Source organism: Strigops habroptila, chromosome 1, assembly GCF_004027225.2.
Source record: "Strigops habroptila isolate Jane chromosome 1, bStrHab1.2.pri, whole genome shotgun sequence".
Lineage (NCBI taxonomy): Eukaryota > Metazoa > Chordata > Aves > Psittaciformes > Psittacidae > Strigops > Strigops habroptila.
In genome coordinates, this window is record NC_044277.2 from 63,164,052 (window position 1) to 63,191,785 (window position 27,734).

General features: G+C 37.3%; 1 protein-coding gene across 2 annotated transcripts in view; it reads right to left on the reverse strand.

Moving 5' to 3' along the window:
• The window catches only part of GABBR2 (gamma-aminobutyric acid type B receptor subunit 2), a 455,930-nt gene that overhangs the window by 149,607 nt on the left and 278,589 nt on the right, over positions 1-27,734 (reverse strand). For both annotated transcript variants that reach the window (XM_030507941.1, XM_030507951.1), the window contains 3 exons: positions 11,002-11,082; positions 9,122-9,272; positions 8,494-8,626 (listed from right to left, as the gene is read on the reverse strand). In XM_030507941.1, coding sequence (XP_030363801.1) covers positions 8,494-8,626; positions 9,122-9,272; positions 11,002-11,082 — 365 coding nt within the window. The remainder of the gene's footprint in view (positions 1-8,493; positions 8,627-9,121; positions 9,273-11,001; positions 11,083-27,734) is intronic.

A 27,734-nucleotide genomic window follows, 5' to 3' on the forward strand; every position in this document is an offset into this window, starting at 1 on the left:
CACACACCTTGAGTGTGCAAGTGTGAACTCAGGGGCGCTGTATCACTGGTGTGGGCATTACCAGTTTGCAGACATACATACTACGTCACAGAGCTCACGTGTCTCACAGAACATGTGTCTAGGGGAACCTCCACTCCAAGAAGAAAGTGTGTGCTGGAAACCCATGAGTCCTGTGAGCAGGAGGTGTCTGCTTGTAACTCAGCTTGTGCATTTATCAGAAAACGTTGGGATTGCGTATAGAAGACTGTTTAGATATTTGTATGTACATCTAATGTTGTGGTTTATCTGTTGCATTGCCAATACCGACCCTGACCGTATCGTTCACTGACTGCTGGTTAATCTTGTTAATAAAACCAGTAAACCAACTGTGATTAGATTCAAACCACATGAGTTTTTCCACTTCGTGACATTTTTGAATGAGGTATTAGAAAAAAACCCTGTAACCCCCCAAAAATGGGAATGGACAGTTAGGTCAGCAAAGTATTATTTGAATAATTTTTCATATTATTTTCATGTTAATATGTTAAATATTTTTTTCAAGTCTTGCTTGTTATCCATTATCATACATTACACAAAAAAATTCAGTAAAACTAGTTAGATCTGCTCTGAGTGATTTAAAAAGTATGTTTCATATCAACATGTTCATATTAGCCAGGTACATCTTTTTTTTTTACTTCACATTAATTGAGTACTGATAACCACACTTAGCATTCAATCTCTTTGCTGCTATTAATAAGTATTCAGCTCTTTTGTGTACAGTTTAGTGATATATTTGGCAAACAGATACATGGTATTTTCATGTCTCTAATAAGACACTGTTTTGTTCTCACTGAAACAGTAATTGCCTCTTGGGAATAGTAATAAATTTAATTATGCTCATAATATGTTTCTAACCCAATATTCAGAAAAATGTTATTTCTACCATTTTTGGTTCAAAAAGTTTTATGTATTTCTGATCTGGATTGTGCAAATTAGAATAATATAACTATTGGCTATATTGGAAACATTCTAGTTTAAACATACCAGGAGATTTTGTGAAAATGAGATCACTGCTGCTAAGAATGAGACAGTAAGTTTCAGATGAAAATAAATTTTTAATTTTGAAGAAAATGACCTCAAATTTGTCTGCTATAATTCATTAATGCATCCAGCAAAATGAAAAATTTAGAAAAAGCAAAAACCTCTGAAATTAATATATCTGCCCATTCATATTCTTAAATGTATTACACATACAAATCCCACTCATTTGAAAGAACATGATAAAAATAACACCAATAATTGGAGTGCACGGCCATGATGTTATACAATAGGTCAGCAATTCTCCATGTTGGAAGTTTTTAATGATGCATTTCAACAGAAGAAGCTGAGGAAGATCACTCTCCCCTCAGTACCTACCAAACAAGCAGGCAAGGCATCTCCTTAGGAGATGGAAAACTTGCATTCAAATCCCTACTCCAAACTAGACACAAAACCTGAAAGTATTCCTGTGCTCCTATAAAAGGATAATTTGTAAAAATAGCTACTGTTTATCTTTTTCTTAACTTAAAAGGTTTGGTCATTACAAAATTCCTCATGCTTGCACTGAATTTAGGATATCCCTTCAATTATCTGCTTATATTTGTTGGTTACTTCTTTTTTTGAATAAGACGTCTTGACTAATCGAATATCTCCTCTCACAAGTGTCAAAGGAAATAATACTGTTTGGCTTACAACAATCATTTATGTCTATGCAGGTGCTAAAATGCAGCTTCCTATTTTTATTTTCCTTATACTACCTCCACTATATTGGTTTGGGGTCTATTTTTGAAAATACTGTGTATGCACCCATGATTGGAATTTGTGCTTTTAATAAATTACTTAATAGAAGCTCTTATAAGGTGCATTACTTGTGATAACTGAAAAAGGTAGAAATAATGATTTTTTTTTTATTAGCGGACAACATGGTTGATGACCACCAAACACTGAAAGTGTCTCCACAAAGAAACAGACCATTCTGAGTCATTTCCAGACTTAGAACAGTTATCATGTTTATTTAAAACAAACAAAATTACCTTTTTCAAATACTAATGTTTAAACAAATGTTGTAAGGTGTTTAAACAAATGTTGTAAGGTTCAGCTAGAGTCACTGTATTTATGAACAAGATGCTCCTTACATCTTGTGGGAGCCTTTCTTTTCAACTTCCATTTGCCACAAAACACCTGCTTTAAATCTATCCATAAGGTGCTAAGTAAGACTATTCTTCCATCATATAATAAGCACTTATAGCTTAACAGCTTTATATAAAGTTACTTCCATTTGAATCATATTTCCTCTCAACCTTGAGCTTTAGCGGGCTAGCATATGTTTTGAACGCTGCTATTTGATATCTTCACATAAATCTATCTGCACCTTTCCCATCATCTCGTTATGTGAATGGTGAAGTGGTTGCTATTTATATATCTAACAGACCTATAAAGTTATTTGATATTACAACTCATTATTAATAAAAGAAGCCATCTAATTGTGAACAATGAGTTATTAAGGGAAAATTAGGAAGCAGTGAAAGCATCAGAAACATCCTGAACAAAGAAGTAAAAGTCTTTCCTTGTTTATATACTCTTAAGAATGAAGCTTACAAACAAAACCACTATTTTAGGTACTGTTAACTTTCAGATAATCAACAACAACATTTATTTTGTTTTTTAAATAATTTATTTTCATACAATTAAAACTATATTAAATTATAAAAAAAGGTTATCTTGGAAAACAGACTGAAATGATGACAGCTAAAAAGTTCCACTTTTAAAGAAGCTTCCTTAATTTCCCAGATTTGACCACCGCTGCATATTCATTCAGAAGACCACAGTCATGAACTCATACTCCCAGGTATGCCTGGGAGGGTATTGGGCTTATGAAAACAATAATAAAATTTTCAAATGCAGTTGATTAAGAAAGTGATGTATTTTATTCCTCTGTTAAACTGCAAGAAAAAAGCCCCAAAGCTACCCTTCTGAACTGAATATGCTACACGTTTTTTTTTTTTGTTGTTGTTGCAATTTTAAAATTGCAGAAAAAACCTCACAACGGAATGAAGAATAAAGAAAAACAAATGTCAGTACAAAGAACTTCCATAAAAACTTGTATAAAAAGCTACAAACTTCTTGTCACCTGGAGAGATGACTTTTTTTTTTTTTAATAGCAATTATTTGAATTGGATAGTGAAAAAGCTTGGTTCTTTAACAATTTTTTCTTCATTTAGCAAACGTTTAGATTATGTTCCTGCAGAGATACCACTAAAATTTAATATTCTTTTAAGCACTATTTTTACCATCTCAAGATCTTAATTTTAATGGTTTATTTTAAATAAAAACTATCAAATCTTTCTTTCATAGGACTCTCCAGCTCAGTTTATGAGGCTCAGACTGAATCCTTTGGAGAATATCGATAATTAGCTAGTTTTGCACATGCACTGGATTTGAAGCTGCGGTGCCCACAGGGTTAGGCTGCAGTTGAACATTAGTGCTGAGTGGCTTGGTGGCATCTTAGTATTAGACTTAGGCACTTAAAAGTGACAAACACGAGAACAAACTGTGCTGCGTTTAGCCCCTGAGACCAAAATTATCTTTAAGTAGACAATTCTGCTGATTTCTGTGGACTACTCATGAGCTGAAAATTAAGTGCCTTATATTATTCTTGGCAAACTGGGAACATAAAGGGTAATTATGATGAGCAAAAATGTGTCATCTCAACAAGTTTTCGCTGGGGTTTGATCCTGCTTCTACTAACCATGGCAATATCCCCAGCGTGAGCACAGGCAGGCACCAAAGAATGAGTTCATCCATTTGAATTATACTTTTCTCATTTATATCAAACAGTTTTCGACATGTGTTTATGACTTTTAACTCATTCTTCAGAATTTGTGTGGCACTGGCACAGTTCTTGTAAAACGTAAGTGGCAATAACATTAGAGAATTGAATCCTGCTGTTTTCACATAAATTAAGTACAGCGGTTCTTCACATGCTGTGAGATCTCCTGTAGTGATTTCTTAATATATTTCAAATCATTTTTCAGAATTAATCCATGGGTAGCGTAAAAGATATTGTAGTTGCTCCTGAATCTATAAGGGGGCTTTAAAATCTGTCTGTTGTCCTACTGAAGGAGAGGCTAAATCTTCTAAAAATATTATCTTAATAAATCTCTGGTAAGGTTGTGGAGCATTTGCCTCAGCATATGAAGTAATTTTATTTCAAGGATCCATTCAGTGTTGCAACTTTTGTCTCTACCTTTTTTTTTTTTCCTTCAAGAAAAATGTCATTTACTAAAATAGAAGCTGATCAGGCTCATGTTAAACTCAGTAACAGAATTGCCTTTGAATTAAATAGGAGTGAGATCAGTCTCAGACTGAATGACAGTGAGGACAATTATGGAAGTGATTGATTATACAGAAAAAGGAGATTAAAATTAACAGCTAAACAATCAAGTAGCAAACAAACTAAAGAATAGACACAAAATTTAAAGTCCAGACTAAAAACACAAACAAAGGCTATGGTTTAGAGAGACAAAGAAATGGATTAGAGGTCCAAATCCTTTTGCAGTTCAGTGGGAGCTGAGTCTCTATCTGCTGCTTTTTTAATTCCTGGCCAAAATTAAATAATTTGAGAAAAAGAATTAGGTAAATATAAAGTCCAAAGAGGCGAAAAACCCTATAAAACCTATGGCAATGCCTGAAGAGCATAAAGGGTATGAATACGGAGGACATCATCAACCGCTGTTCAAATGTACCAAATATCAAGGTTAGATGCTATTTGGTCACACAGGGTCTAGTCCAAGTGGCTCTTGCCCAGAGTACACAAAGACAGCACCAGCTTTGAGGCACTGCTCAGACAATTTCCTTTCAGTCAGTCCCTACAAGAATGGTTAAAAAGAGAAAACTCAAAATGATAAAGGAAGACAAGACATAAATAAATAAATACCTAAATAGACAGAAGGTTCATACATCTTCTCCCTCTGCCTCCTTTATCATTAAAGGCAAGTCCTTGATTCCAGAGCTACCCTCAGCCATGATGTTCAGAGTTTTAGCACATTGCCCAGCACCCCACTCACCCTGCAGCCTGCCCTATCCCTAGGAACCTGTTTCACAACCTCTCACACATGGCTTTTCCTCCCTGCTTCTCACTGCAGTCTCTCAGTCTCTGTTTGATGTTGTTTTCAGGATGTCTCTCCACTCTTATACCACCCTGGAATCTTCATCTTGCACAGGTTCAGGGTTTCACAAGGCAAGGTACAATGTGGACCATGGAGTTCCACCTCGCCTAGTTGTTCTCTTACTGGGGCAGACATAAAACTATGAAAAATCAGTAAAAAAGAAAAAATCTGCCTTTCCTGTTGCTACAAAACACAGCGTGTAACATATGCCATATATAGATGTAGGTGTAGAAAATTCAAAAAGACCAGCAACTGCAAAGCCCTTCACCCTCCAAAAAATGCTACAAACACTGTGCTATACACTTAGCATGAAGCACAGACAATAAGTTTAGAATGTAATACCTACAATTCAGAAACCATTTTTCCAGAATTTTGTGGTTTGACTCAGGAGTATTTATGGACCTTCTGTAAGTGTTGCAAAAAAAAAAAAAATTGTCAGAAAATTAAACAGTGACCATATATAACATATCTAATTAAATAAACTTGCTATTGTGTTTATACTGCAACCGGTCAGATCTAATAGCTTTTGAAATAGAGAAAAGGAGGGTGATTATTTGGCTTAGAGAGGGGATAACACTAATGACAGCTTTTTAGTTTTGCTTGTGTTTTCAAAAGCTGAATCAAAATTTTTATTTTCCTAAAAAAACATCTTTCCCTTCATTTACGTGGCTCTTCTCTGTGCCCAAGATGTAGTTGTTATACTCACATGTTTTTGGCTCGGTTGCTTTTTATGACAACTCTCCACTGTAGTTGGTTCTTTTAAAGACTAAGCCAGTCTTGCATAAAAAGGGAGTTTTAAACTAATCTCTAACATGGTTAGAATGGGCAATCAAAATCATGCATTTCCAGGGAAATGAATGATCAAGACAGATTTGTACTGGCCTGATCCTATAAGACCTGGTATCTGTAAGTAGTCCTTATGAATGTTGCCCATATGCTAATAATAGATGTTCATGACATGGAGCCAAATGTATATGTTGTACCCAGCACTTAGTGGATGTTTTGGGGAGAAAGGAGGAGAGACAGAGAGTTAGTAAACAGAAAAGTGGGTTTGTCTCCCATATTTATGAATTCCCCAGCATTAATTTAGAGTTTTCTAGATACAAGGAAAGTGCAGTGCCACAGTCAATGGTCGCCATATAAATATGATTTCTAAGAGAAGCATAAGCTACATCATTGAAAAAATTATAACTGGAGGAAGAAATTTTATTAAAATTGTTTTAATGAGCAGGAGGTTAGAATAAAATTTCCTGGTAGGTTGATTCTCAAGGGTTTCTTGCATTTGTAAGTGTAATACTAACCACTGACAGAACTGGGATTCATAAAACAAATCAGTAGTCAGGAAAGGGAAAGCACAATCAGAAATGCTTCTGTACTGGACTGAAAACCTGGAAAGCCAAGACTGGGGAGAAATCTCCCAGACTCTGCTCTGTTGGTATAACATTTCACTATGTTAAAAAAAAAAATAAAAAAAATCTCCATTTAAGGCATATGGCAATACTTCTTAATCAAAGTTTGGGTTTAAGAACACAGTATTCTGCCCTGCTCCTTTCTTTTATTGGTCAATTAAGTAAAGTAGTTAGCTTACTCAAGTGCCCATTCAGGTATTTCCCTCTTTGGCAGACAGAAAGACAGACTTAAGATAACGTGACAGATAGAAACTGGGGAAAAAAAAAAAAAAAAAAAGAGGTATATAAGATAAGAGAGAACAAAGAAGCCCTCACTTAAATTTTGATGCATTTACAATATGAGAGTAGTGGTTACATTTTGAGAAGCAAATTAGAGAAAAATCAGATAGCAGAAATGTTCTAGCTCAGAGGCACAAGATTTTGGATGTTAGTTCATTTTTCAAAGTCTGAACTGTTTCACATTTAAAGGATGACTTAAATTTAGTTTTACATAGCTAAATCTGGATGGAAACCTGTTCCCTAGAACAGCTCCATGATAGGTACCTCTGGTTCCCACTTTCTTTCCTTCTGTTCTGCAGTGCTTGACTGCTTCAAAAGGAGGGTTGTAGGCTAGCCATACAATGGCCTACAGCCTAGCAGTGAAGTCAGGAGCTCTCTACAGCCTGGCAGTGAAGTCAGGAGCTCTGAATACAAGACCCTCAGGGCTGAGGAGACACCAGGAGCTAAAATTTGCACCTCCTGCCACTATAGTCTTCTACAATGGAAAGTCAGAAAAGAATGGGGATTGACGCCAGCTATGTCCAGGCCCAACTAAGGAAGCTAAGACTTTGCATAGAAAATCCTATAAGTTCACCTATACTATATCTTTTAGTGCATATTGGCATACACTAAAGTGTTCTCTAGTGTTTTGAAATGGTATACCTGAACAAATCATATGGTATTTCACTTCTATATTGGTTCTAGTCAGTACGAAGAATTTCAGTTGAAATATTGGGATGTGTCTGCACCAACTAGGTTTAGGCATCCAACTTTCATGCTTTGAATTATTCTCTAGAAGTAAAGTTTCTCTTTCTCCAATGCTAACATCAGAAATTCAGACTTGTAAAAAAAGGTGCTGTGAAGCGCAACTTTCTAGAGACTTGAAGAAGTACCAAAACCATAGTGAGGATAACTCCTGAGTATGTCTGAGGCAATGGGCCAAGCATAGTCTTAGAATTTTTTGAGGAGAAAATACTTGATACATTCAAATGAGGATTGTATTGGCTTTGGAAGGAATATTCTTGCAGTGAAGTACTTTTCATATTTTGAAATGGCCTTTGTAAGCCAAGCTACTTATTACAGCAAGCTATTAAGACATTACAAGCTTCTAGGTGGACATGTTTAATTTGGTTTCAGAGTAGATTGTTTGGATTTAACTAGAATATATTCTACATGGATCTAGGCTTGTATAAGTGTATAGTGTAGCCTAGAAATAGTAGAAATCTTTGGAGATTCAACCAAAAAAAACCAGAGAAGCAGCTGTCACAAAGTCTAAAGTAATATGGAATCTATAAAGAAAATGTAGAGGCTTCACAGATATCACTAGTTGTCATGCTACAAACACAACCTTTAATAAATCATCTTCATACGTATAATTTCATCCAAGAAAGTACATCTACTCTTTTAGTCTGAGGCCAAATCCCAATGCACCTGAAGCTTTCAATAATAATAATAGTAATCCTACTAATACAGCTTTGTGCATGTTTCAGAATTTGGACCCAAAAAAATATCTCAGGGAAGAGCTAAGAGAATCAGTGATTAAATGGAATGAGACGTCCAACTAATGAACTTTTCTATTCACATTTCTCACAGAGCTTCCTGCAAGACTATCTTCAACTAGAATATATGGAATTACTTACTGTGCAAAGTGTCTCAAATGTCTTTTCGGAGACAAAGGATCCATCAAGACCAAAAAGAAAAATAGATGCATAAGAAAGCATTCCTCCAAGGATAATAAGGTTGTTCATGTAGGGACTGGACATCTTTATTAGTCTATGGACAAAAGGTGATAGTGCATTAAAGAGGAAAAGATTACTGCTAGGCTATTAAAACAATAAAGAAGAGATTTTTGTAACCAGGCAAACAGATAACCTTTCTTGTAGAATTCTATGAAATCTATAGGCATGCACTATAAAACTATTTGCAGTTTTAGAAAGTCTAGCACTGCTTCAGGTTTTTGAATGTTTAGTCAAAAGACCTCCTATTTTACTGATGGATTAATTAGCTACAGTTAATGTGACTAGCAGACAGTCAAACATAAACTAAAAAAAATCCACTTTCCAGGTAGTATAAAAGAACTTGTCTTAAGACATAGGCAATCTGTTTCAATGTTAATATATTACACAGTGATTTCAATTAAATAGTTCTAAAATATCATTTTTCCACAGTTTTACCAATTTACTTATATATGTAAATATATGGCAGACTCTACAAACATGGTATTTAAATACAAAAGAAGTAGTGATAGAAGTAACAGGAGTGTCTTACTTCTGATTTCTGTTTTTGATGTTAAAGAACAAGAAAGCACTGGCCATTATCATTCCTAGGATGGTGAGGGCAGAGAGGATGCTGTAGAGAGGCAGGGAGATCTTGCGTAGCTCCTCCTGTATAATTGTTTTGTCCTTTGGAGGCTCAAGCCCTAGAATTACAATAAGCAAAAAGGCTAAAGCTCAGCAAGATGTAGCGTTTCTGTAAGAAAATTTGCCTCTCAACTACTATATCTCTATTTAGCATATTTGGCAACTGTGAATCATATCAGTAGCTGACTAAATCATTGACTTTGACAGACATGTGTTAGTCACATTGATTGACAAGAAGGTTTGTGGTTCTGGAACAGGTGAACAACTTCTTTGGAAAAATAATACAGCAATACCGTAATGCAGAGCCCCATAAAATACATGCTAACTCATTTTAAAGTGTAAATAAACACTAAAATTCATACTATGACTTTAAAGTTTACCAGGAGGTTATGCTTTCCTGAAACAAGTGACAAAGCAATGAGTAGAAAACAGAGAGTATTGTTTCTCTGCATAATGCCAATATTACAAGGGCAAATTCAAACAGCCTGTCTAGATACCTACCACAGCTGTAGACAAGCCTTGGTGTGGCATCACTGGGGCAGGGACCAACAGCCCTGGGGGGCTGAAATAGTGTCCTGGGCTGTGACCATGGTGGGGGAAGGCCCAGGACAGAGGGAGGCAGGGCTGTTGGTGCCCTCAGGACTCTACGGAGTAGAACAACATGGAAAAATGGATAGCAAAGGTTTTACAGGGACAGACCCACTTTGCAAATCCCTGCAGATGTGGACTTGGATGTCTCAACTTAGAAACTATGTTTAAAGCCATGTGCTTGATTGACAGTCTGCTCCCACTAATTAAAGGCTTCTCAGTTTAATGAGAAGAATTACTTTCTGACGACTGCAATAAAGCTCTGCATCCACTACTCCCCACACTCCATTTTATCTGCTTATTAATTTTTTCCTTGGTACAGGAGCATGGCAAAAGGCCTTTGGCACCACTGTCTTCCTTCAGAAAGAAATGTGCGTGCCCTATAGCTCCTGAGCCTGTCCTTTCAAATCAGCCTTCCGTGGGACTGCAAGGATGACCACCCAGGGCTGAGCAGCTTATCACAAATCTTAATTATTAGCTTTAAAAACAATGTATATGCCTATATTTATCACGAAAGACCCTTAAAAATAATTTCAGCTGACATCTGGCTGACATGATCATATTCTCAGAAAGTTGTGGTTATGCCCACACTTCAACGGCTGTGAAGGCAGAGGAAGTCTCATGCTAACTTTGGAGCAGCATGGGATAAAAAGTGGCGAGAAGGTAAAACAGAACAGTCTATACATCTGCCAGGGACCTTGAGAGTTCTGCTGGGCTCAACACCCTCTCTGACCCTGTTTCACATAGGCCATCTTAAAGCTATTCTTGGTATTTGGAAACCTATTTTCTAACTGCTTAACAAACACCTCCCAAAGACAAACAGCCATCTCCTTGTTTGTGCAAACACAGCACATGAGAGCAGCCCTCAGGTGTGATGAACTGAGGGAGTGGGAAATGGGGATCAAATTAGAACATTATTGATTGGTGGAACAAAGGAAAACATTTGTATACACATATAAATTTGAATTTGTCCTAGTCACTGGAATGAAAAACAAGTACACAGTATCAAAATGTTGTGATTTTCTGTTCAGAATTCTTCTATTTTTTTAAAAGCACAGCTCAGTTCTCTTTCTCTTCATACTGTGTCATATCTTTTTGATATTAAAAATCCTAAATCAGTTCTTTAACAGCACACAGTCTTATAAATTACATACAGCTATCCATGTCAATCCTGCACCTCTTTCCAGTTTTCTCTCCTACCTTGGAACCTGATGCTGTTGTTGCTCATTTCCAGTGTGTCAGCCACAGCATTGTACTCTCCCACCTTCACTTCCTTTCTTTCTGCAGAGAAACAAACAAGAGCAATTGTTTATGGCAGTTCACATGTTCTCAGTTATTTATCTGATTTAGCCTTCTTTTTTGACAGTATGTCTAGAATAATGCATGAATTATTAAAGCAGAATGCCAGACAGCTGATATCATTAGAAAAAATATTCCTTTGAAGAAATGCAAAGTATTTTTGAGAACTCATTTACATACTGAGGGAATCGTGTTATTGGGCACAGACATCTCCAGCTTAAAGATCACATGCCTACTTACCAGCTCACACCATGCAGGACATTTTGCTGGGAGAAAAGACATGGCTAAATCAGACATTCCACTCTCATCTAAACAACTGGGACATCTTGCTTAGTGAAGTATTTCCCAGGGGAGTCATAGTGGCAGACTTCAGTCAGTACTGAGTAGACAGGCTAGTTAATACATATGCTGGGAATCTAATCTCTTATGCTGATTGGGAATTAGCAACTCATTACTACCCTGACTGCAAAACTTACTATGTTATATAATTAAAGCTAAGTTATATAATTAAACATGCACTCGAGCTAAAATCTTACTGTTACTCTCATCTGCTGTTTTGGGGCTATTGTCACATAGATGGCCTTCCTGTACCTAATGGAGTAGAGTAACGCAGATACAGGAACTTAATTTGTTTGGCTGCTGCCTTGGCCACTATAGCTGAAATTCCATCACGTATTTGTCCCACCTTTCCGAAAACATCTGGCATCACTTAATTTCTGCTATTTCTGTTGGGGTTTTGGTGTGGCTTGGAAGTGCAGGAACTTAATAAAGTATCACTTCTACACTAAAAGTTTTACATTTTGATCAGAGATTTATAAACCACAGGCATATCGGCTAAAGTTTTCTTTGATGAGCTGGCTCAGCAGAGCCAAAAATTTCCACTCAAGCCTCTATGTCTGGGCATTCACAACCCAATTTAGATTTAAATTTTGAGCCCATGACCCTATTTGTGACACTGATTTTGGGAGCTGATGATCTTGAACTAGACGGCAAATTTGAAAAGACTATATTTCACCCAACAGTTCCATGTTAACCTTTTCTCCTTTCTTGCTCAAAGTGATTGTGCCTGTTCAGCTCTGCTGAATGGAGCGGCTACCTCCACTTTAGTAAAATCTACAGACTGATTAATACTAACCTGAGAGCTCACAGGAGGCAAAACTTTTCCTTACATAAACCACACATCTTATAGTTAAAATTGTTTATGCAGAATTGTAGAGTGGGCAGCGATAGCTAAGCATTTGCTGTACCCCTGTGAAAAGATGAAGTCTGCAGTTCTGAAAACTGATCTGTTTTTCACATGAGCATCATCCATTTGTGGGGCCTTAAGAGTAGTTTGGAATAAAATTGCAATCCCCTGGTCTATAGCAAGAGTTTCACAAAGCCCATCCACATGCATACTCTCAGGAGCAAATGTACGTTTGTACTTTCTGTCACAGGCTAAAAATCCTCTGTGAAATAATTAAAGGCATAAATGCTTCACAGTCTTAAACAATAAAATCTTCCCAGAAGTCATCTAAAAGCTAAAATCATTACTGCTAAAAACTGGACCAATTCACTTCCATCTGTATTTGTAGCATGACAGCTATTACCTGTAGTTCTAAAACATCACAACCTAGAGCGAAGAGAGACAAACACCTGAATGCATACCAACATAAAATTTGCATATTGGATGCCAGATTGTCCACAGCATCTACTTATACCAAATGCGGAGGACACACACCTTGGTGTTGGTCTAGCCACAACTTTACAGCAACAGGCTGAGACCTGGCAGCTCTGATGAACAACGAAGAGAAAAGAGCAATTGCTCCAAAAATGTTTCTGTATGGAATAATTCCTGGGACTAGAAACACATAATAGGTGGGGAAGCATACACAAAGAGAGAGTAAATCTGTGGTCCATTTAAAGTCCTGCAATTGAGAAACTTTTCCTGTGATTGCTTCATGTGACTTACAACATCATTCCTTTTCAACATTTATAAATTCTCACATGGCTTCCTTTACAGATGATATAACATTGAGAATGTGCCTATGATGGTAACTGCAATGTAGTGCAATACAGATGAGGTAGCCTACAACTAGCCAGCCTGGGTGCCAGGAGCTAGCGCTTGTAGGAATGGAGCTTGGTAGAGCTACTTGGAGAAACAAACAGACTGAACTGAAGAGCAAGAGTTATTTGGACTTAGAAACTTTAAAAGTGTTGGGGAAAAAAGCATTTAGTACCTAGGAACCACATGATCAATGCCTCATCCCTTACAAATGGGAAAGGACAGTTCATAGAGCACATGCTAATACTTATTAAAGTCAAGAAAAGCAATAAAGATATTTGATATCTTAAAGTAGTTACAGTGGTGGAAAGTAGTCAATGAGGGAAGTAAATCATATTTTTATAGAGCAGAAGGGTATGTTATCCATACAGGGCTGTTGAGAGGGAGACACAAATAGTCTTTGTGCTCTTTTGTACCCTCAGCTATGACTACAAATACAGCTATTGGTTTTTCAGTTCTCCAAGTGCAAGTGCTGAGCAGTGACAGTCACCTCCAAATATTAATTAAAGGAAGCAAGGAGGCAGCTCTATGGCTCTCTGCTCTCTTGCACAAGCTGACATAGCTAAGGATAGGATGGCAGGCTCTACTTTTCTACATGCCATTCCCTCAAGTTCCCTTTGGAAATTCTGAATTATTCAAGTCAGTATACTCTTCGTATAATGTAGCTCATATCTGTCAAAAATCTCTCTGTGTTCAACAACAAAAGGACAGGAGAAAGTGGAACTCCTTCAAATAAACGCACCAATAAAATGCTTTGCACAATATTCAGAATATGATGTTCCTTCTTTCTGTAGTGCTTTCATTATTTTTAACTTATATTTCAGTACTTACAATAGAGAGATTGTATTGAAAGCCCCCTGCTCAGGTTAAAATGAGGAAGAAAAAATATGAGGGAATTAACACATGTTTTGTGAGATAATGTATGTGAATACTATGACAGGAGTGTCGGGATTTTAAAACTTGAATCTGCAGCTGTTCTTTCACACACGAACAGAAAAGTACGAAAACTAGCCAACACAGAGAAAACTGGTCCAGAAATATATGACTCAAATTTATGCTTAACAGAATTATAAACAACTAATCCTTGTTGTTAATTAATTGTCACAGAATAGATTACTTACATGGCCAAGATTAGAGTCTTCTGCCAACAAAAAACTAAACTACTCTAAAACATGAATTAAAATGTTTCCTTCTGCATGTTTTATTACAGAATTGACAAAAAAGTGATAACACACTACCACTTCATTAAATGGGTTGCATTTCACAAAGTTAATACAACAGATTTTTAATTGCATATCAGGTAGCTACATGTTCTTGTTGAATAAAGGCAAAAGTAATCCTGCAACCGACATCAGCTGAGTAAATCAAACTTACTAAAAAGCGCATCAGTATTATGATTGCCAGTATTACTGTTACCTACTCACACTGATTTCCATATGAGACTATGCTTAGTTTCAGTTCCGTTCACTACACATCATAATTTCTATTTCCACTACATTTTATAAGTGTGCTTATTCACACCTCATGAAGACAGTTTCTACTAAAAGATATTTAAGGATGAGAGAAAACACTTGTGTACAAGATGGGACAGATGGATTTCCTTCATTTCTCTCTATTTTGACAATACTGGCTAGCTCCTAATGATGCTAAGACTTTGGATATATATAAAGCTTGTACCACTTTCTGACGGAAATGGTACAAATAACCCTAGTAGTGATGCAGTTAAGCCAATATAAAAATGCTTACACCAGTATAATCACTGCACAAGTACGCGCATGCTCAAAGACACATCTATCCTATCTCACAGTTTAGCATTCACAAGCTATTGGAAACTCATTGAGAGGTTCAGTCCAGAGACAGAGCAAAGGGTGCACAGACATATTACATTATGGTGTCCTGCAGCTTGACTTTCTCTAATTTGGCTTCTGGTCACATTCCCTTTTAAAGAGTGAATGTTTTTCTTCAGCACTTTATCGGTCACCTAGCAATCAATTGTCACTGACAGGTCTTAGCTCTTCATTCTCATTCCCTCTATCACCTACTGTGAAGGCTCCTGAAGAGCTAATGCGCCACACTGAGTGACAGCAATCCTGTGACCAAGGGTATTCAGAGAACAAGTCCAGGCAAAGAAGATGGGCCAAACACAAGTAGTGAAAAATCTAAGCTGGAGACTGCAAATTGATGGCAAGTCTGAGAACGCTTCCCATATTTCAGTAAGTCCTGTGCAAATTGCCTGAAAAGTCTCTTCTAACCTGTTCTACCTTTGTCTTTCTCATTCTGAAAGCTGTTTCACAAAATAACGATCTACCACAAAAGCTGGAAATGCTGTTTTAAATGCCTTTACATTGCTGAATAAAACCAAGAGTCATGAAAGCTGATTTCCTTCAGTATAAATACAGAAACATTTCCTGTTGTGGATCCTGTAGAAACTCTTAGCAAATTAATGTACTCCTAAATTTCATAATATATCCTTGTCAAACAGGATGGGAAGCTTTTCAGTTATCCTTATCACATGTCAGCAATAACCAAAACAAGTTGAAAGTTTCCAATTAAAAAAAATATAAATCACAAGAGAAGCTTATAAATAATTAATGAGCAAAGTCTTTTTCATGAATTTCTACCCACTTGTAGGCAATCATTTCTTTGTTTAAAAACAGAAATGCTGAGATTAAGAATCACAGTTCAAATAACGAAGAAAATGTCAGGTCAGATAGAAGATTATTCCTCAGCAGAAGCTGCCAGAAAAGAAAGAATCAAGGAAGAAAAATATGTTACCTTTGCAAGGATTTGAATTACCAGAGGTTTTTTACCCTTGTAATTAAAAATCTGTTTTGCCCAAAGAAATATTACCTTCATCTTTAACTCCTGCATAACAATTGCCTTCATTTGAAGTTCTGATGTTTTATTTCTGAAATCCTGAATTCCAGGGCACACAACATACAGGAAATCCTGAATTATGAAAGCAGTATGTATAGCAAGTGATAATTACTCTTCATAGCCAGTTCTTGAGTCCTATCCTTTATTCATCCATAAAGCAAAACAGACAGAAAGGTTAAACCAGCCAAAGGCCAAAAAATGTATGTCAGCCTTAGAGTCAGAATAAAAGCTAAGAAGTCTTAACCCTGGGCTTATTTCACTACATTAGTAATGGTATTTAGCCAACAAGACACAGCAAGCAAGTAGCACATAAAATGTCATTAAGTATCCTGAATTCATAAAAAATCGTCGTTTCACAGCCCAAGAAAATTTTTCCATAAAAAGTTCAAGCATTTGCATTTTTAAAAGCTTATAAAATGTATTTTACTGATTCTTTATAACCTTTGTTTTTACATTCCTGATTTTACATTTGTCTCCTATTTTGCTTGTTAGACTGGTTTCTAGCTCTGCATAGAAATTTAGTAATATAGTTCATGTGGATTAATACCTAAATATCTATCTTGCATATTTATATATAATGTATCAAATAGCTATAAAATGAAATAAAAAATAATGACTTTGAGTTTAAAACAATTACTTCTTAAAATCTGAATTGTTATACCATCATTATACCTTTCATTCAGGAAACTGAGAAAGGTATAAACAAATATACAGTAATGAAGGCAGATTATCCATGAAGTATAATGACTGGTGTGATGAAGCAAGGGTACAGAGCTTACATTAATATTTCTAAAAAGAAGTTCCGGTTTTTTAGGATGCTTAATAAATTCCTTGATAGTTTGAAATGAAGTTGCATATAAGATCACACTTTTGGGGGGTTTAATACTGCTAGCATGAAATCTTAACTAAGAATCATAATCAAACTGTATAACCACTGAAACATATGTCAGTAATATGAATTATCTTTAACTCCCCTAAGGAAGTTAACAGATACAAAAAAAAAGTATTCAGATAGGTACGGTATGATTATATTTTAGGATATATGCATGTGCAATAACTGCAACATCTGAATCCAGCTAAGGGTTTTCCGATGCTATTGTTCATCCTCTTTTATGATTGATTAACTTTTCAGAGAATTAAAATTCTTGTCATTCTGAGAGTTTATTTGCCGTAGTAAATTACTCATTGAAGTCATCAGTATCTCAGAGTGCAAGTATACACATGGTTTTTAATATTAACATATGTCTAAATGTAACATGGTCTATAAACAAGAATTGGCATTTATTTCACTTATCACTTGGAATCACCTCTTCCTAGCAGAGTCCAAAACCAATGTGCTTTTCTTGTCTCAGAATTTACCAGTGGGAAATAGCACTGCCTATGTAAAACTACAGGCAGCCACCATGAGAAGGAATTTTCTCAATTATTAGATAATAACACAACTTTATTAATTATTGTGTGTCTTTAAGTACCTTTACTCTCATACACTCATCTGCTTTCTACAGTGGGTGTGCCAAGAAATCAACCTGTGCCGACACAGAGGCTTGGGCTGGCTTCCTGGGAGACCTCCCAGCAGCTTCCCAGGTTTGAAGGGCCATCACGACAGTGACAGGTTTGGATACAGATGCCACTTATGTGTGGAGAAGTCCCCCTGGCAGTAGCCCAGGGCCCAGCAGCAGCTCCATCTGTCAGAGTCTCTCTGGGAAAGGGACAGCTGAAGCCAGGACTGCACAGGAGGTGGGGATGCCAGAGAGAGAGGCTGTGGCCACATTTTGTTGCCTCTTGAGCTTGATTTCAGAGTGTTGAAATATCAGAGACTGTGAGGCACAATTCAAGATACACCATGATACTGCACTAATTCAAACACAAGGGACAGCAAACCATAGGACGGCAGCATATACATTTTGACAATCTATGAGGCTTCCAAAGAAACACAAGATGACAGAGCAGTAGTGTTTCCAGATCTCTTATCCAAGGGGAATAAATGCAATTATTATCTCTCTGGTGCCCTGGAAACTGAGTCTGATTAGGCACAGTGTGCACTATCAGGAGACTCTGGCAAAGAAATATCTGAATCATTATCAAATTACCAAAGAGCGTTGGGGTTGGTTTTTTTTAGTTAACCCAAAAGCTACTCATGAACTTAAGTCAAATTCACCAAGCAGTGCTATTTAGGGAAGAAACGCTGGGAATAGCACTGCTGTCAGTCTTTTCTGACTCACCAGGTTAAAGTCTATCAGTAGCTGAAAAACGCAAAATGCCAAGCCAGCAGCCTAATCTCAGCTTCCATCTGCTGGCTCAGCATTTAAGCTTTCCATACAAAACTGACAGAATTTGTGACTGGCCACCATCAGGGGATGTCCTGACAGGAAAGACAGTCCTGGGGACCTGGATGACTCTAACTTCAGACCAGCTGCACATTCTGGTTGAATCAGACAAAAGATCAGACAGATTCCTCCCTCAGTATGTTTAATAATCAAGCATTTAATTTTATTTTCTTGTGCGTGCCCAAAAGAAATGTTTCACTGCACTTGCCCAAACACATTGCTTATCTAACTGAAATTTTCAATTCAATGTGGAGTATCGCTCAGTTTTTGCAGTTGAGAAGACAAATAAAAAAACCCTAAACCAGTAACTTAGAAAACCTTGGGTGGTTACTTCTTTCCCCAGAGAGGCTTTTCTTGTCAGTGTGGTGATGCACAGCACAACCACTGACAGCAGCCCTGGTCTGTGGACAGCTCCAGCTGACCTGAACAGTGCCACCAAGTCTCTGCCTCTGGGATTTTGGTGGCTGCTCAGACATACAAATCAAGCTGCATGATGCAGTCCTCCTTTTGAGGGTTGGATGGCCCTTCCTAATTTATTTGATAACCCAACTTACCTGCATAAAGTGACAGGAATAAAAATGTCCCCTGCCACAGAAGAGGCGTGCTTGGCCAGAGAACAGGAGTAGAGCAGCATGCTAGCTATTGCACAGACATGACGAAGTGACCGAGTGGCTCCTAACAAGGCTGTTTTCCCTCTGCTTAGCAAGGCATGCCTGCTTTCTGGTAATCTCACACAACGCACGGACAAAACAAAGGCTCTATTATAGCACTTTTGGATGCATACCTACGATTATATGATTAGGGCCTTCCCTCGCCATCTGTCAGGGTTGTGCTTCCCTTCCCCTGGGAATGAAGAGCTCAGCACATGCTGAGCAGCCTTGCAGCAGCCTGTGCCTGGCCTGCTTCAGCTGAAAGGTCAGAAAACAAGATGCTCTGGCTTCTTCATTACACTCTGCATCCTTAAACTTTTACAGAGTTAAGAGCGCATTACTTAGAGGTTGGAGTTTCACAGTTACCATGCCTGAAATGGGAGGAGAGCAGCAGCTGTGGTGTGTATTAGGAGTGTTGGATCTGAGCTACTCACTATGTCCTTGAATATCTACTCTTGCCATAACACCAGGTGGCCTGTGAAAACAATGTAGCACATAAAGAGCTTCGAATATCTTCTTCACGATTCAGGGTCATACCCAAAGGCACGATTTCCACTGCCCTCGTCCTAAGACACAAAATAAGGTAGCTGAGCCAGTGTTAAACACATTTACACAAAGCTGCAAACTCCATGCTCTTTTCTGTCTTGTAATTTGTACAGTGACTGCCAGGACTTTTTCCTGTACAAAAAAGCCAGGTTTGACTCACCCAGGCTGGTTTATTCCAGATACTTTGTTCAGGAAGAATAGCAGAAGCATTCCAGAAAAAAAAAAAATTAGAGCAACAAAAATCCCACTTGTGTAATAACCTGCATCTGCAAGTAACCCTTTGCTGAGATATAGGGAAGACTATAAAGGCACCCAAGTAGTGATACTCGCCTAGATCACTCTTCCAGCTTCCACTGCTAAGATATACAAGAGAGCTGTCACTCAAACAGGCACTGAAAGCCACAAACATTGAACCTTTCAAGCTCTAACAGTACCCTGACAATCAGCTCCCCACACAGAAGCCTGGCTTGGGGCTTAGAGCCATGTGGGATCACAGATTGTATTTCCCTGTCCTCAGGGAGGTGCGCTCCCTGTCTGGGTCACTGCTACATTTAGAGACAGTGCACCAGGAAGTGAGAAAACAAGAAACGTTATACAACCCCAGGATGCCCATTTAACCGAAGAATCTCATGATTCATAGGGTGAGAAAAGTGTGTTTGGGAGTGATCCTTTGAGTGTTTTTACAAGTACAAGTGGCTGCTGGGAAATTCCTCTTTGAAGTCTGCATTTCTTGCCTTTTTGACCTCCAAGAGGCTGCCTGTGGAGTTTGCAAAGTTTAGGGTACCCACCAGGAGGAGGGGTGCTTGTGAGACCGTAGGCACATGTGTGAGGAACCTAAAGCCTGGGGCACTGGCCGACGGGTGCAGGTGGTGATGCTGTGCAGCCTGACATGATTTCTGTGTATGAAATATTGGCAGCTAGAAAAAATGACTGTACCCTGTTCAGTACTCAAAGGCTTTAAGAGACTGATCCAGGAGATGGATCTACTCACGGGAGACTGCTGATCTACAACAGAAGTGTTGGGTTTTCGAAAACTAATGTTTGAAATTTTCTGTGTAGCGCAATAGACCCCTACAGTGATATTTCTCATTTTATGAATTTCAATTTGACAGCCATTTTGTTTTAGATGTATGTGAATTGTACGTCAGGATAAGGCCAAAACAGTTTTGAAACATGAGACGATAGCACCAGTCAGATCAGAATTTAACCCACCCTGAAACACATTTCTCATGTTGGTAGAGCTGTTTGGCTTCCTTCAGTCACTGCCAGTACATTTTAGTAGGATTCATTCTTGAACTTCAAAATTTATCACTACTATTTCTTTATTTTTCCTTTTAAATTCTAATGGTGTTAAAACTCACATGAAAAAATACCCCAATAATATTTGCAAAATAAAGCTCATGCAGGAAACTATTTTGGTTTGGTTAGACTTTTTTTCAGCCTGTAAGCTAATCTTGTATTCAAAAGGAAAGAGACACACCACAACTGGACTTTATTAAATGTTCCAGAGAAATACTCAATTTGCCTGCTATTTCAGTGAACCTCCACTTGTTTAACCTGTTTTGAGTAATCTGTTTGCATTACTAACCCCCTAGAAAAAAAAAAACAAAACCAAACAAAACAGAAAAGAGGATAAAAGGCAACAGTAATCTCCTCTTAGTACTAATTAGGAACAACATGTATTTTACTAAAAGCAAAGGAAGTGATGCAGAAGACTAATTAAGATATAAAGAAGAGTTTTGAAGTGACAGTCCCTGATTTTATCTTTAATGATTTCTTCAAAATTTTCCTAAAATATGGTATGCTTCATTTTTGTGGTGGTTAATTTTAAATTCTTTTATTTCTTCATCGGAGTTTGAATAGTTACAAAAACCAGGCCTGCATTAAAAGAAAAAACCTCCCATGGAAAACTACAGCCATTAAACTATAATTACTCTAAATAATAAAGGATTTAATAATTAATATAGAGCAGTTACATAATAAACCTGACAGACAGCTTTGGAATAAAGTTGCCTGACAAAGCACAGCCAGAGCACACAAGCATTTATACATAAACATAGCTTTGTTTCTGTGCATAACAATAAATACACTCATCTAAGAGTTTCCAGAATCAAAACTGATACTTTAGGTACCGAGAGAAAACAGTTTGACGAAACAGTCATAGTCTGAAAGAAACTATTCTGCCCAGAAAATTGATAGCATACAACAATGATGATTTTAGTTTCAACATTAACTTGTTACAGGAGGGCAGGATTTATGCCTATAGGAATGAAATATAATAAAAGGCAAAATCTTTGAAAAGCTGATTAAAACTAGAAAAACAGAAGTATGCATTTCTTCGTACTCTTGTACTACCGTATTGCAGTATGACAGTGAAGAACAGCAGAGATTTTACAATTGGCTGGCCATAAAAGACTAGATTAAATAAACTCTATAGATGCAAAAAAATCTGGAAAACTGATGAACAAAATTGATGTAATCAGTTTTTCATTACAACTGGAATCAAAACTTGAAAAACCCTAGTGTTTCAAATATGGGGCATACTGTCTCCCTGTTCGTGCATAAAGTTTTGCCTTTTGCCTGAGATAATGTTAAAATTGTAGCTGCATGATGAGTAAAGAAAGCTGAAGCTTATTTGGAGCATGAGAGCAAAAGGAATTCCAGAAGAATGAAATGCCAAAAACAGTTTCAAGAAAAAAAAATCTTTCAAAAAACCTTTCCCCTGAAACTGTTAGCAAAGTATTACTAAAAGCTATGTACAAAAGTCAATTGTCCTATTAACTTTAACTGTGACAAGTTTGAAAGTCAAAAGCACAGTGATTAAACTGTGAGAAGGGGATTTAAATCTTACTTGAAGTGAGTATGTATCTCAGTGCATGTGTATCTAAGAAATTGCTATCAATCCCTCACTAGTTACAGCATTCAATGGAAATTCAAATTATAGAATGTTTCAGTAAGAAAAAAAAGACTGAATGGAGTAGAATCATAATCTAATGTCATGTGTTTTATATAGCCAGCAGAATTATGAAAAGCAAGTACTTTATCTATTTGACCATAAATCTTTAACCCCTCAAATTTTAAAAACCTTAGTACAAAACTATGGTATAAAAAGACTTCTTAAACTTAGGTACACTTATTGTCTTTTCACCTTTTTGTGCACAATTGCTTCTTCTGGAATAGCCTTTATAGATCAGGAGAAGCTAGCAATGCAAGTCAAAAGCTCTTACTAACTGCTTTTCAGTAGAAGATGAAAAAATGTTGTCTTGCTTTCCTGTGTTTTGGGTAAGTACAGAAAAACGTAGCACAAATCTCTTGTTTCTAGACTTAAGTAACCTTGATTTAAGCAAGAATAATGGGATGTAAGACAACAAAGGTCAAAACTCATGAGCACGCAGCAGTCAGAAACATACGAACATAACCTAGAGAAGCAGTCACACTTCTTGTGTGAGACCAGTGCCTGGATTCTCACTTGCATATTTAGAAACCTGGGCCCTCCAAATTCCAGCTACAGTCTTTCCCTTATTCTTGATGCCTTCCTCATCTCAACAGTGTTATGGTCTCAGAATCTAGCACGTCCTGACTTTCTCGGAGGAATGGAGATGTCCTGGTCTTGGTCCTGGCAGGATCAGGACCAGGAGAGAGAAGGGACAACAAAAGGCCTGGATTTGCAGTGCGTTTTACATGCCACAACATGTACTAAGACAGGGCTTCCCTGTGCCAGAAGCCCACCCTGCTTAAATTACTTTTTCAGTCAACTAGACCATGTTATTCTTCATTTCATCAGTAGCATGTGTAAACACAGGGGAAAACACAGCTGCTAAACAGAACAGTGCTCGTGTGGCATCCTCCTCTGCTCTAGCCTTGCTGGAAGAGATGCTCCTGGCTCCTTTTCAATCACACCATTCAGAGGAGGACACTGCTGCTTGGCAGTGCCCCTGTTTCCCATGTACAGCACCAACACTAAACTGTAGCTTGCTTTGCCTTGCTCTGCTGAATAATTTCTGGACGATGGCAGCAGATATACACCTAGAAATGGAAGTTTCTCACTTAAATGGAAAATATTCTATAACTTCCATAGCCTATTCCACCTGACAGACTGCTTCTGCAGATGTTTTCCATACCTGAGCTGCAGAGGATAAAGTGTTGCAATTCATGCGACCAGGGTCAAAGTGATTCTCACTTCTGCAACCAGTACTGAGACTTTATGGACTCTTCTGGACTAGCTATTAACAACACAGTCCTTTCCAGTTCATGCTCCTACCCTCAAATTACTGAATCCCTTCAGAACTTTGACACCCCTCTCCCCGACAATAAGCAAAAAATATCATTGTTTATATAGCAGTATGCCTCAACTGTCCCTAGCAAGGCCAACAAAAATCTTTACCTGTGCCAAAATTTCATTGTTTTTCATGGTCTGTTCTTAAATTTCAGCAGGGTTATAGGGCTGAATAACATTTTGCAGGACCAGGAGGACTGACAGAGAGCCAGAGAACAGAAAGAGACCAGAGAGCCCGCTAACACATGTACAGCTGCAGGACATACACAGCTCAGTGGTCAGGTAGGGCAACCGCGCTGATCCCAGTGACCAGAAGGCACAGGTGGTGGGAGGTGCAGAGAAATGGTGGGAGGACAAGGACACTGCCTTGCCATGTTTCATTACCCAAAGTTGTAGCAGCTAATCTTGGAGAGACAAGAGCCCTGAGATCCATGGAGGTCTGTGGTCCTGGCCATGTAGATCCATAATCCTTGTATACCTATCATTAAATCCTTACCCTTCTCATATGTAGAGAGTCTAAGTTCCTCAAAACTAATCAGCTGTTTTGGGCATATCATTACCATTTTTAAGTTTTCCAGAAAAGTTCCAAATAGTTACAGGACTTATTGAACCAGGTTTGGTTCAAAACCAGCAATTCACCAATAAGAACAGTGTACCTACTCAACTTGTGATTTTTCTTTATACATCTGTCCTATTAAGTTCCTGGTTTTGCCTATAAAAATGAAGTCATGAACAAACAGAATAAACTGCTATTACATTTTTGTTAATGTATAAAATCAGTATGATTTTCTTAACTTGGGACATGATGTTCGCAGATGTACTGCTTCTATTTCCTTCAGTGGGACTTTCCAGGTCTTAGAAGGTTTCTACAGGAAATGCTGTAAAACCTGAAAGGTAAGTGCTTTCAACTGAAAGCAAAAACTAAATCCATCTTATGATCTAGCTGGTACACTGTCTGTTACCTTCAACAATGCTGTTTTTGTGAAACCTGCCCACTGATTTTAGTAGGTCTGATTTGAAATTGTCCAATTTCCTGCTCTTATTTTCTTAATAATTTTCCTTTTTACACCCCATCCAAACCTTTCACTGAGCTTAAACACAAAATTACTTGCTATGTGAAACCCAATAATATGCTTCTTAATTATCTAATTCCCATTCACTTAATACAAATGATAATCATATATTCTATACCTTGACCTAGCACAGAGTGTAATTTAATAATCAAGAGAGCACTATACACATAATTTGAAATGGTGAAAAATCCATTTGAAGAATGTTGAATTTCTCTGCTTCTTGCATGAGACATTTTCATAGAGGAATCTGTGTATGACTACTTTAGCTCTATATCGGGAAGAAAACAAGCCTCTTGAAGATAAAGTTGTACAGAATTATCACAATTAATTTTTGCTAAAAGTATGCCAGCTCAGATGATATTTTTCTAAAATTATATTACTATAGCTTTTATAGTGATCACAAATAAAAGAGTTTTAAAGCCAATTTTAAAAGAACTCCCCAAATCAAGTTACAAATTTTCTCAGTATTTCAGTGGAAATATCTCATGAATTAATGAAATCAATTTATAGTTCTCATTACTGTATAAATGATTTTTTCTTTTCTTAATAAAAACACTTTTCTAAAAATAGCTTTCTTCTACTTTTCTTACAAAAAATAAATTAATCTTGCAACTTTTTTGAGCAAAACCAAAAAGTGCAAAATATAACTTTTAAAATATTTAGATCTCTTTCCTAGGTATTAAACATGATGACTAAATCTAGCAAAATTTAGTAAACTTTAACAAATATTTTTAAAAAAGAAAAACAATGTTTCAGAAAAGAAAGATTTGAAATTGCATATTTATTGCCAAACATGGTTGGTTGGTTGCTTGTTGGTTTTGGTTTCTGTTTGGTTTGTTGTTGGGTTTTTTTTTCCTACAGAGATGTGATGGTCAAAATATTCTTTGCTGATAACAAATTTGGTAAGAGAGAGAGAGAGAGAGACACAGGAGTCTGTACTCAGGCCACTAGGTACCAAACTGGCTTACTGCATTGAACAGCGGGTATCACAAGGGGACACATCAGCCAACAAGACCACCCAGAAATGTAAGAGAACACCTAGTTTGTCCTGACGTACTAGGGCTTAGATGTGCCATATTTTAGTGTGAGTCCAGAGCAGACAAATGCTTATGTAAATATGGGCATGCAGGGAATTAAAGATCAGGCAAATGTCTGAGGAACTGCTCTGAGGATCTACATTCTTAATCATATGTAGCAGGGTAAAACAATTAAAGTCTCTTTCAATTAACTCCATAGCACTCAGTTACTGAAAAAAATAAATTTATCATCTGAACTTTGAAGATAATTTTCACCCGGCAAGCACAGTCAATTTGTGCATGTGTCAAAACCAAACCAAACCAAATCAAAACATTCAAAATGACATGTGATTAACTGTACAGGCACTTTTGCAAACTCTGAATTCTAAGCACACCTTTAGCATTTGTTCTCCTGTGAGAAGGCACTGCAGCAGACTTTCACATGCCTGGTATATCTCTGCATTTCAAGGAAATAAGGACTTGTATTTCATATGCCTCAAGAACATATTTTCTATAATTGGGTACCTATTATTAATACTGGTTCATTTTTTTATTATACACAATGAGATAAAAGTAGGCTGTGGAACAATTTCTTAAAAATTAAAACTAGCTATAGCTCCAGATGAATATTTAAGCCATGCGCAAAATGAGGTCTCTCACATTGTCTGTCAGATTACAGGTTTGATTGCGTGAGATGCTGCAAGTCCTGAATGTCAAATGAATTTAATGTTTCAGGATCTACTCAGAACTTTGCTGGCTCAGAGTTTACAATGATACAACTACAGCATCTTCATAAAACACTGCTTAATTAAAGTATTTATATACACAGCAGTAATTCATCATACCACAAGCTATTGATTAAAACCAGTAAGCTGGTTTTAAAACCTTGTGCACTCATTATAATCAACAGTACGGAAGGACTCCTAAAGGCTTGACCCACTTCCAATGCAATTTGACCCAATTCAGTGTGATGCAGCTCCATTTATATTTTATCTGTTGATTGAGTTTTATCCAACAGATCAGCTATTGATTTCCACAGAACAGCATAATTTATAGAATTGTCCGAGATGAAAAGGAGAAACACCTACTGTTCGGGTTTGTTTGTCCTTGGCCACTCCATCAGGATTAATTATCTAACATTATCTTTAGTAGAACAAAAGGCAGGCTAGCCTGTTCTGAAAAAAGAAATGTGAACGGGATAAACTTCCTGGCAGCTTGTTCTACTGCTTGACTATTGCATAGAGTTACCCAATGATTTGGCTGAATTTTTTTCCTGGTTTCAGCTGGGGTAGAGTTATTTTTCTTCCTAGTAGCTGATGCAGGGCTGTGTTTTGGCTTTAGTCTGAAAATAATGCTGATAACACACCAATGTTTTACTTGTTGCTATGTAATGCTTACCCTGATCAAAGACTTTTCAGTCTCTCATGCTCTGCCAGTGAGGAGGGGCACAAGAAGCCAGGAGGAAGCAGAGACAGGACACCTGACCCAAACTAGCCAAAGGGGTATTCCATACCACAGCACATCATGCCCAGTATATAAACTGTGGGGAGACAGCTGGGAGCAGCTAATCACTTCTCAAGGGTGGGCTGAGTATCGCTCAATGAGTGATGAACAAGTGTATTGTGCATCACTTGTTTTTTGTTGGGGGTTTGTTTGGTTTTTTTTTTTGTTATTTCTCTGTCTCTTGTTGTCTCCCTTTTCATTGCAATAATTATAATATTACAATTATGATTAATTTTATTTTGTTTCAGCTATTAAACTGCTCTTATCTCAACCCACAGGTTTTACCTTCTTTCTGATTCTCTTCTCCATCTCGCTAAAGGGG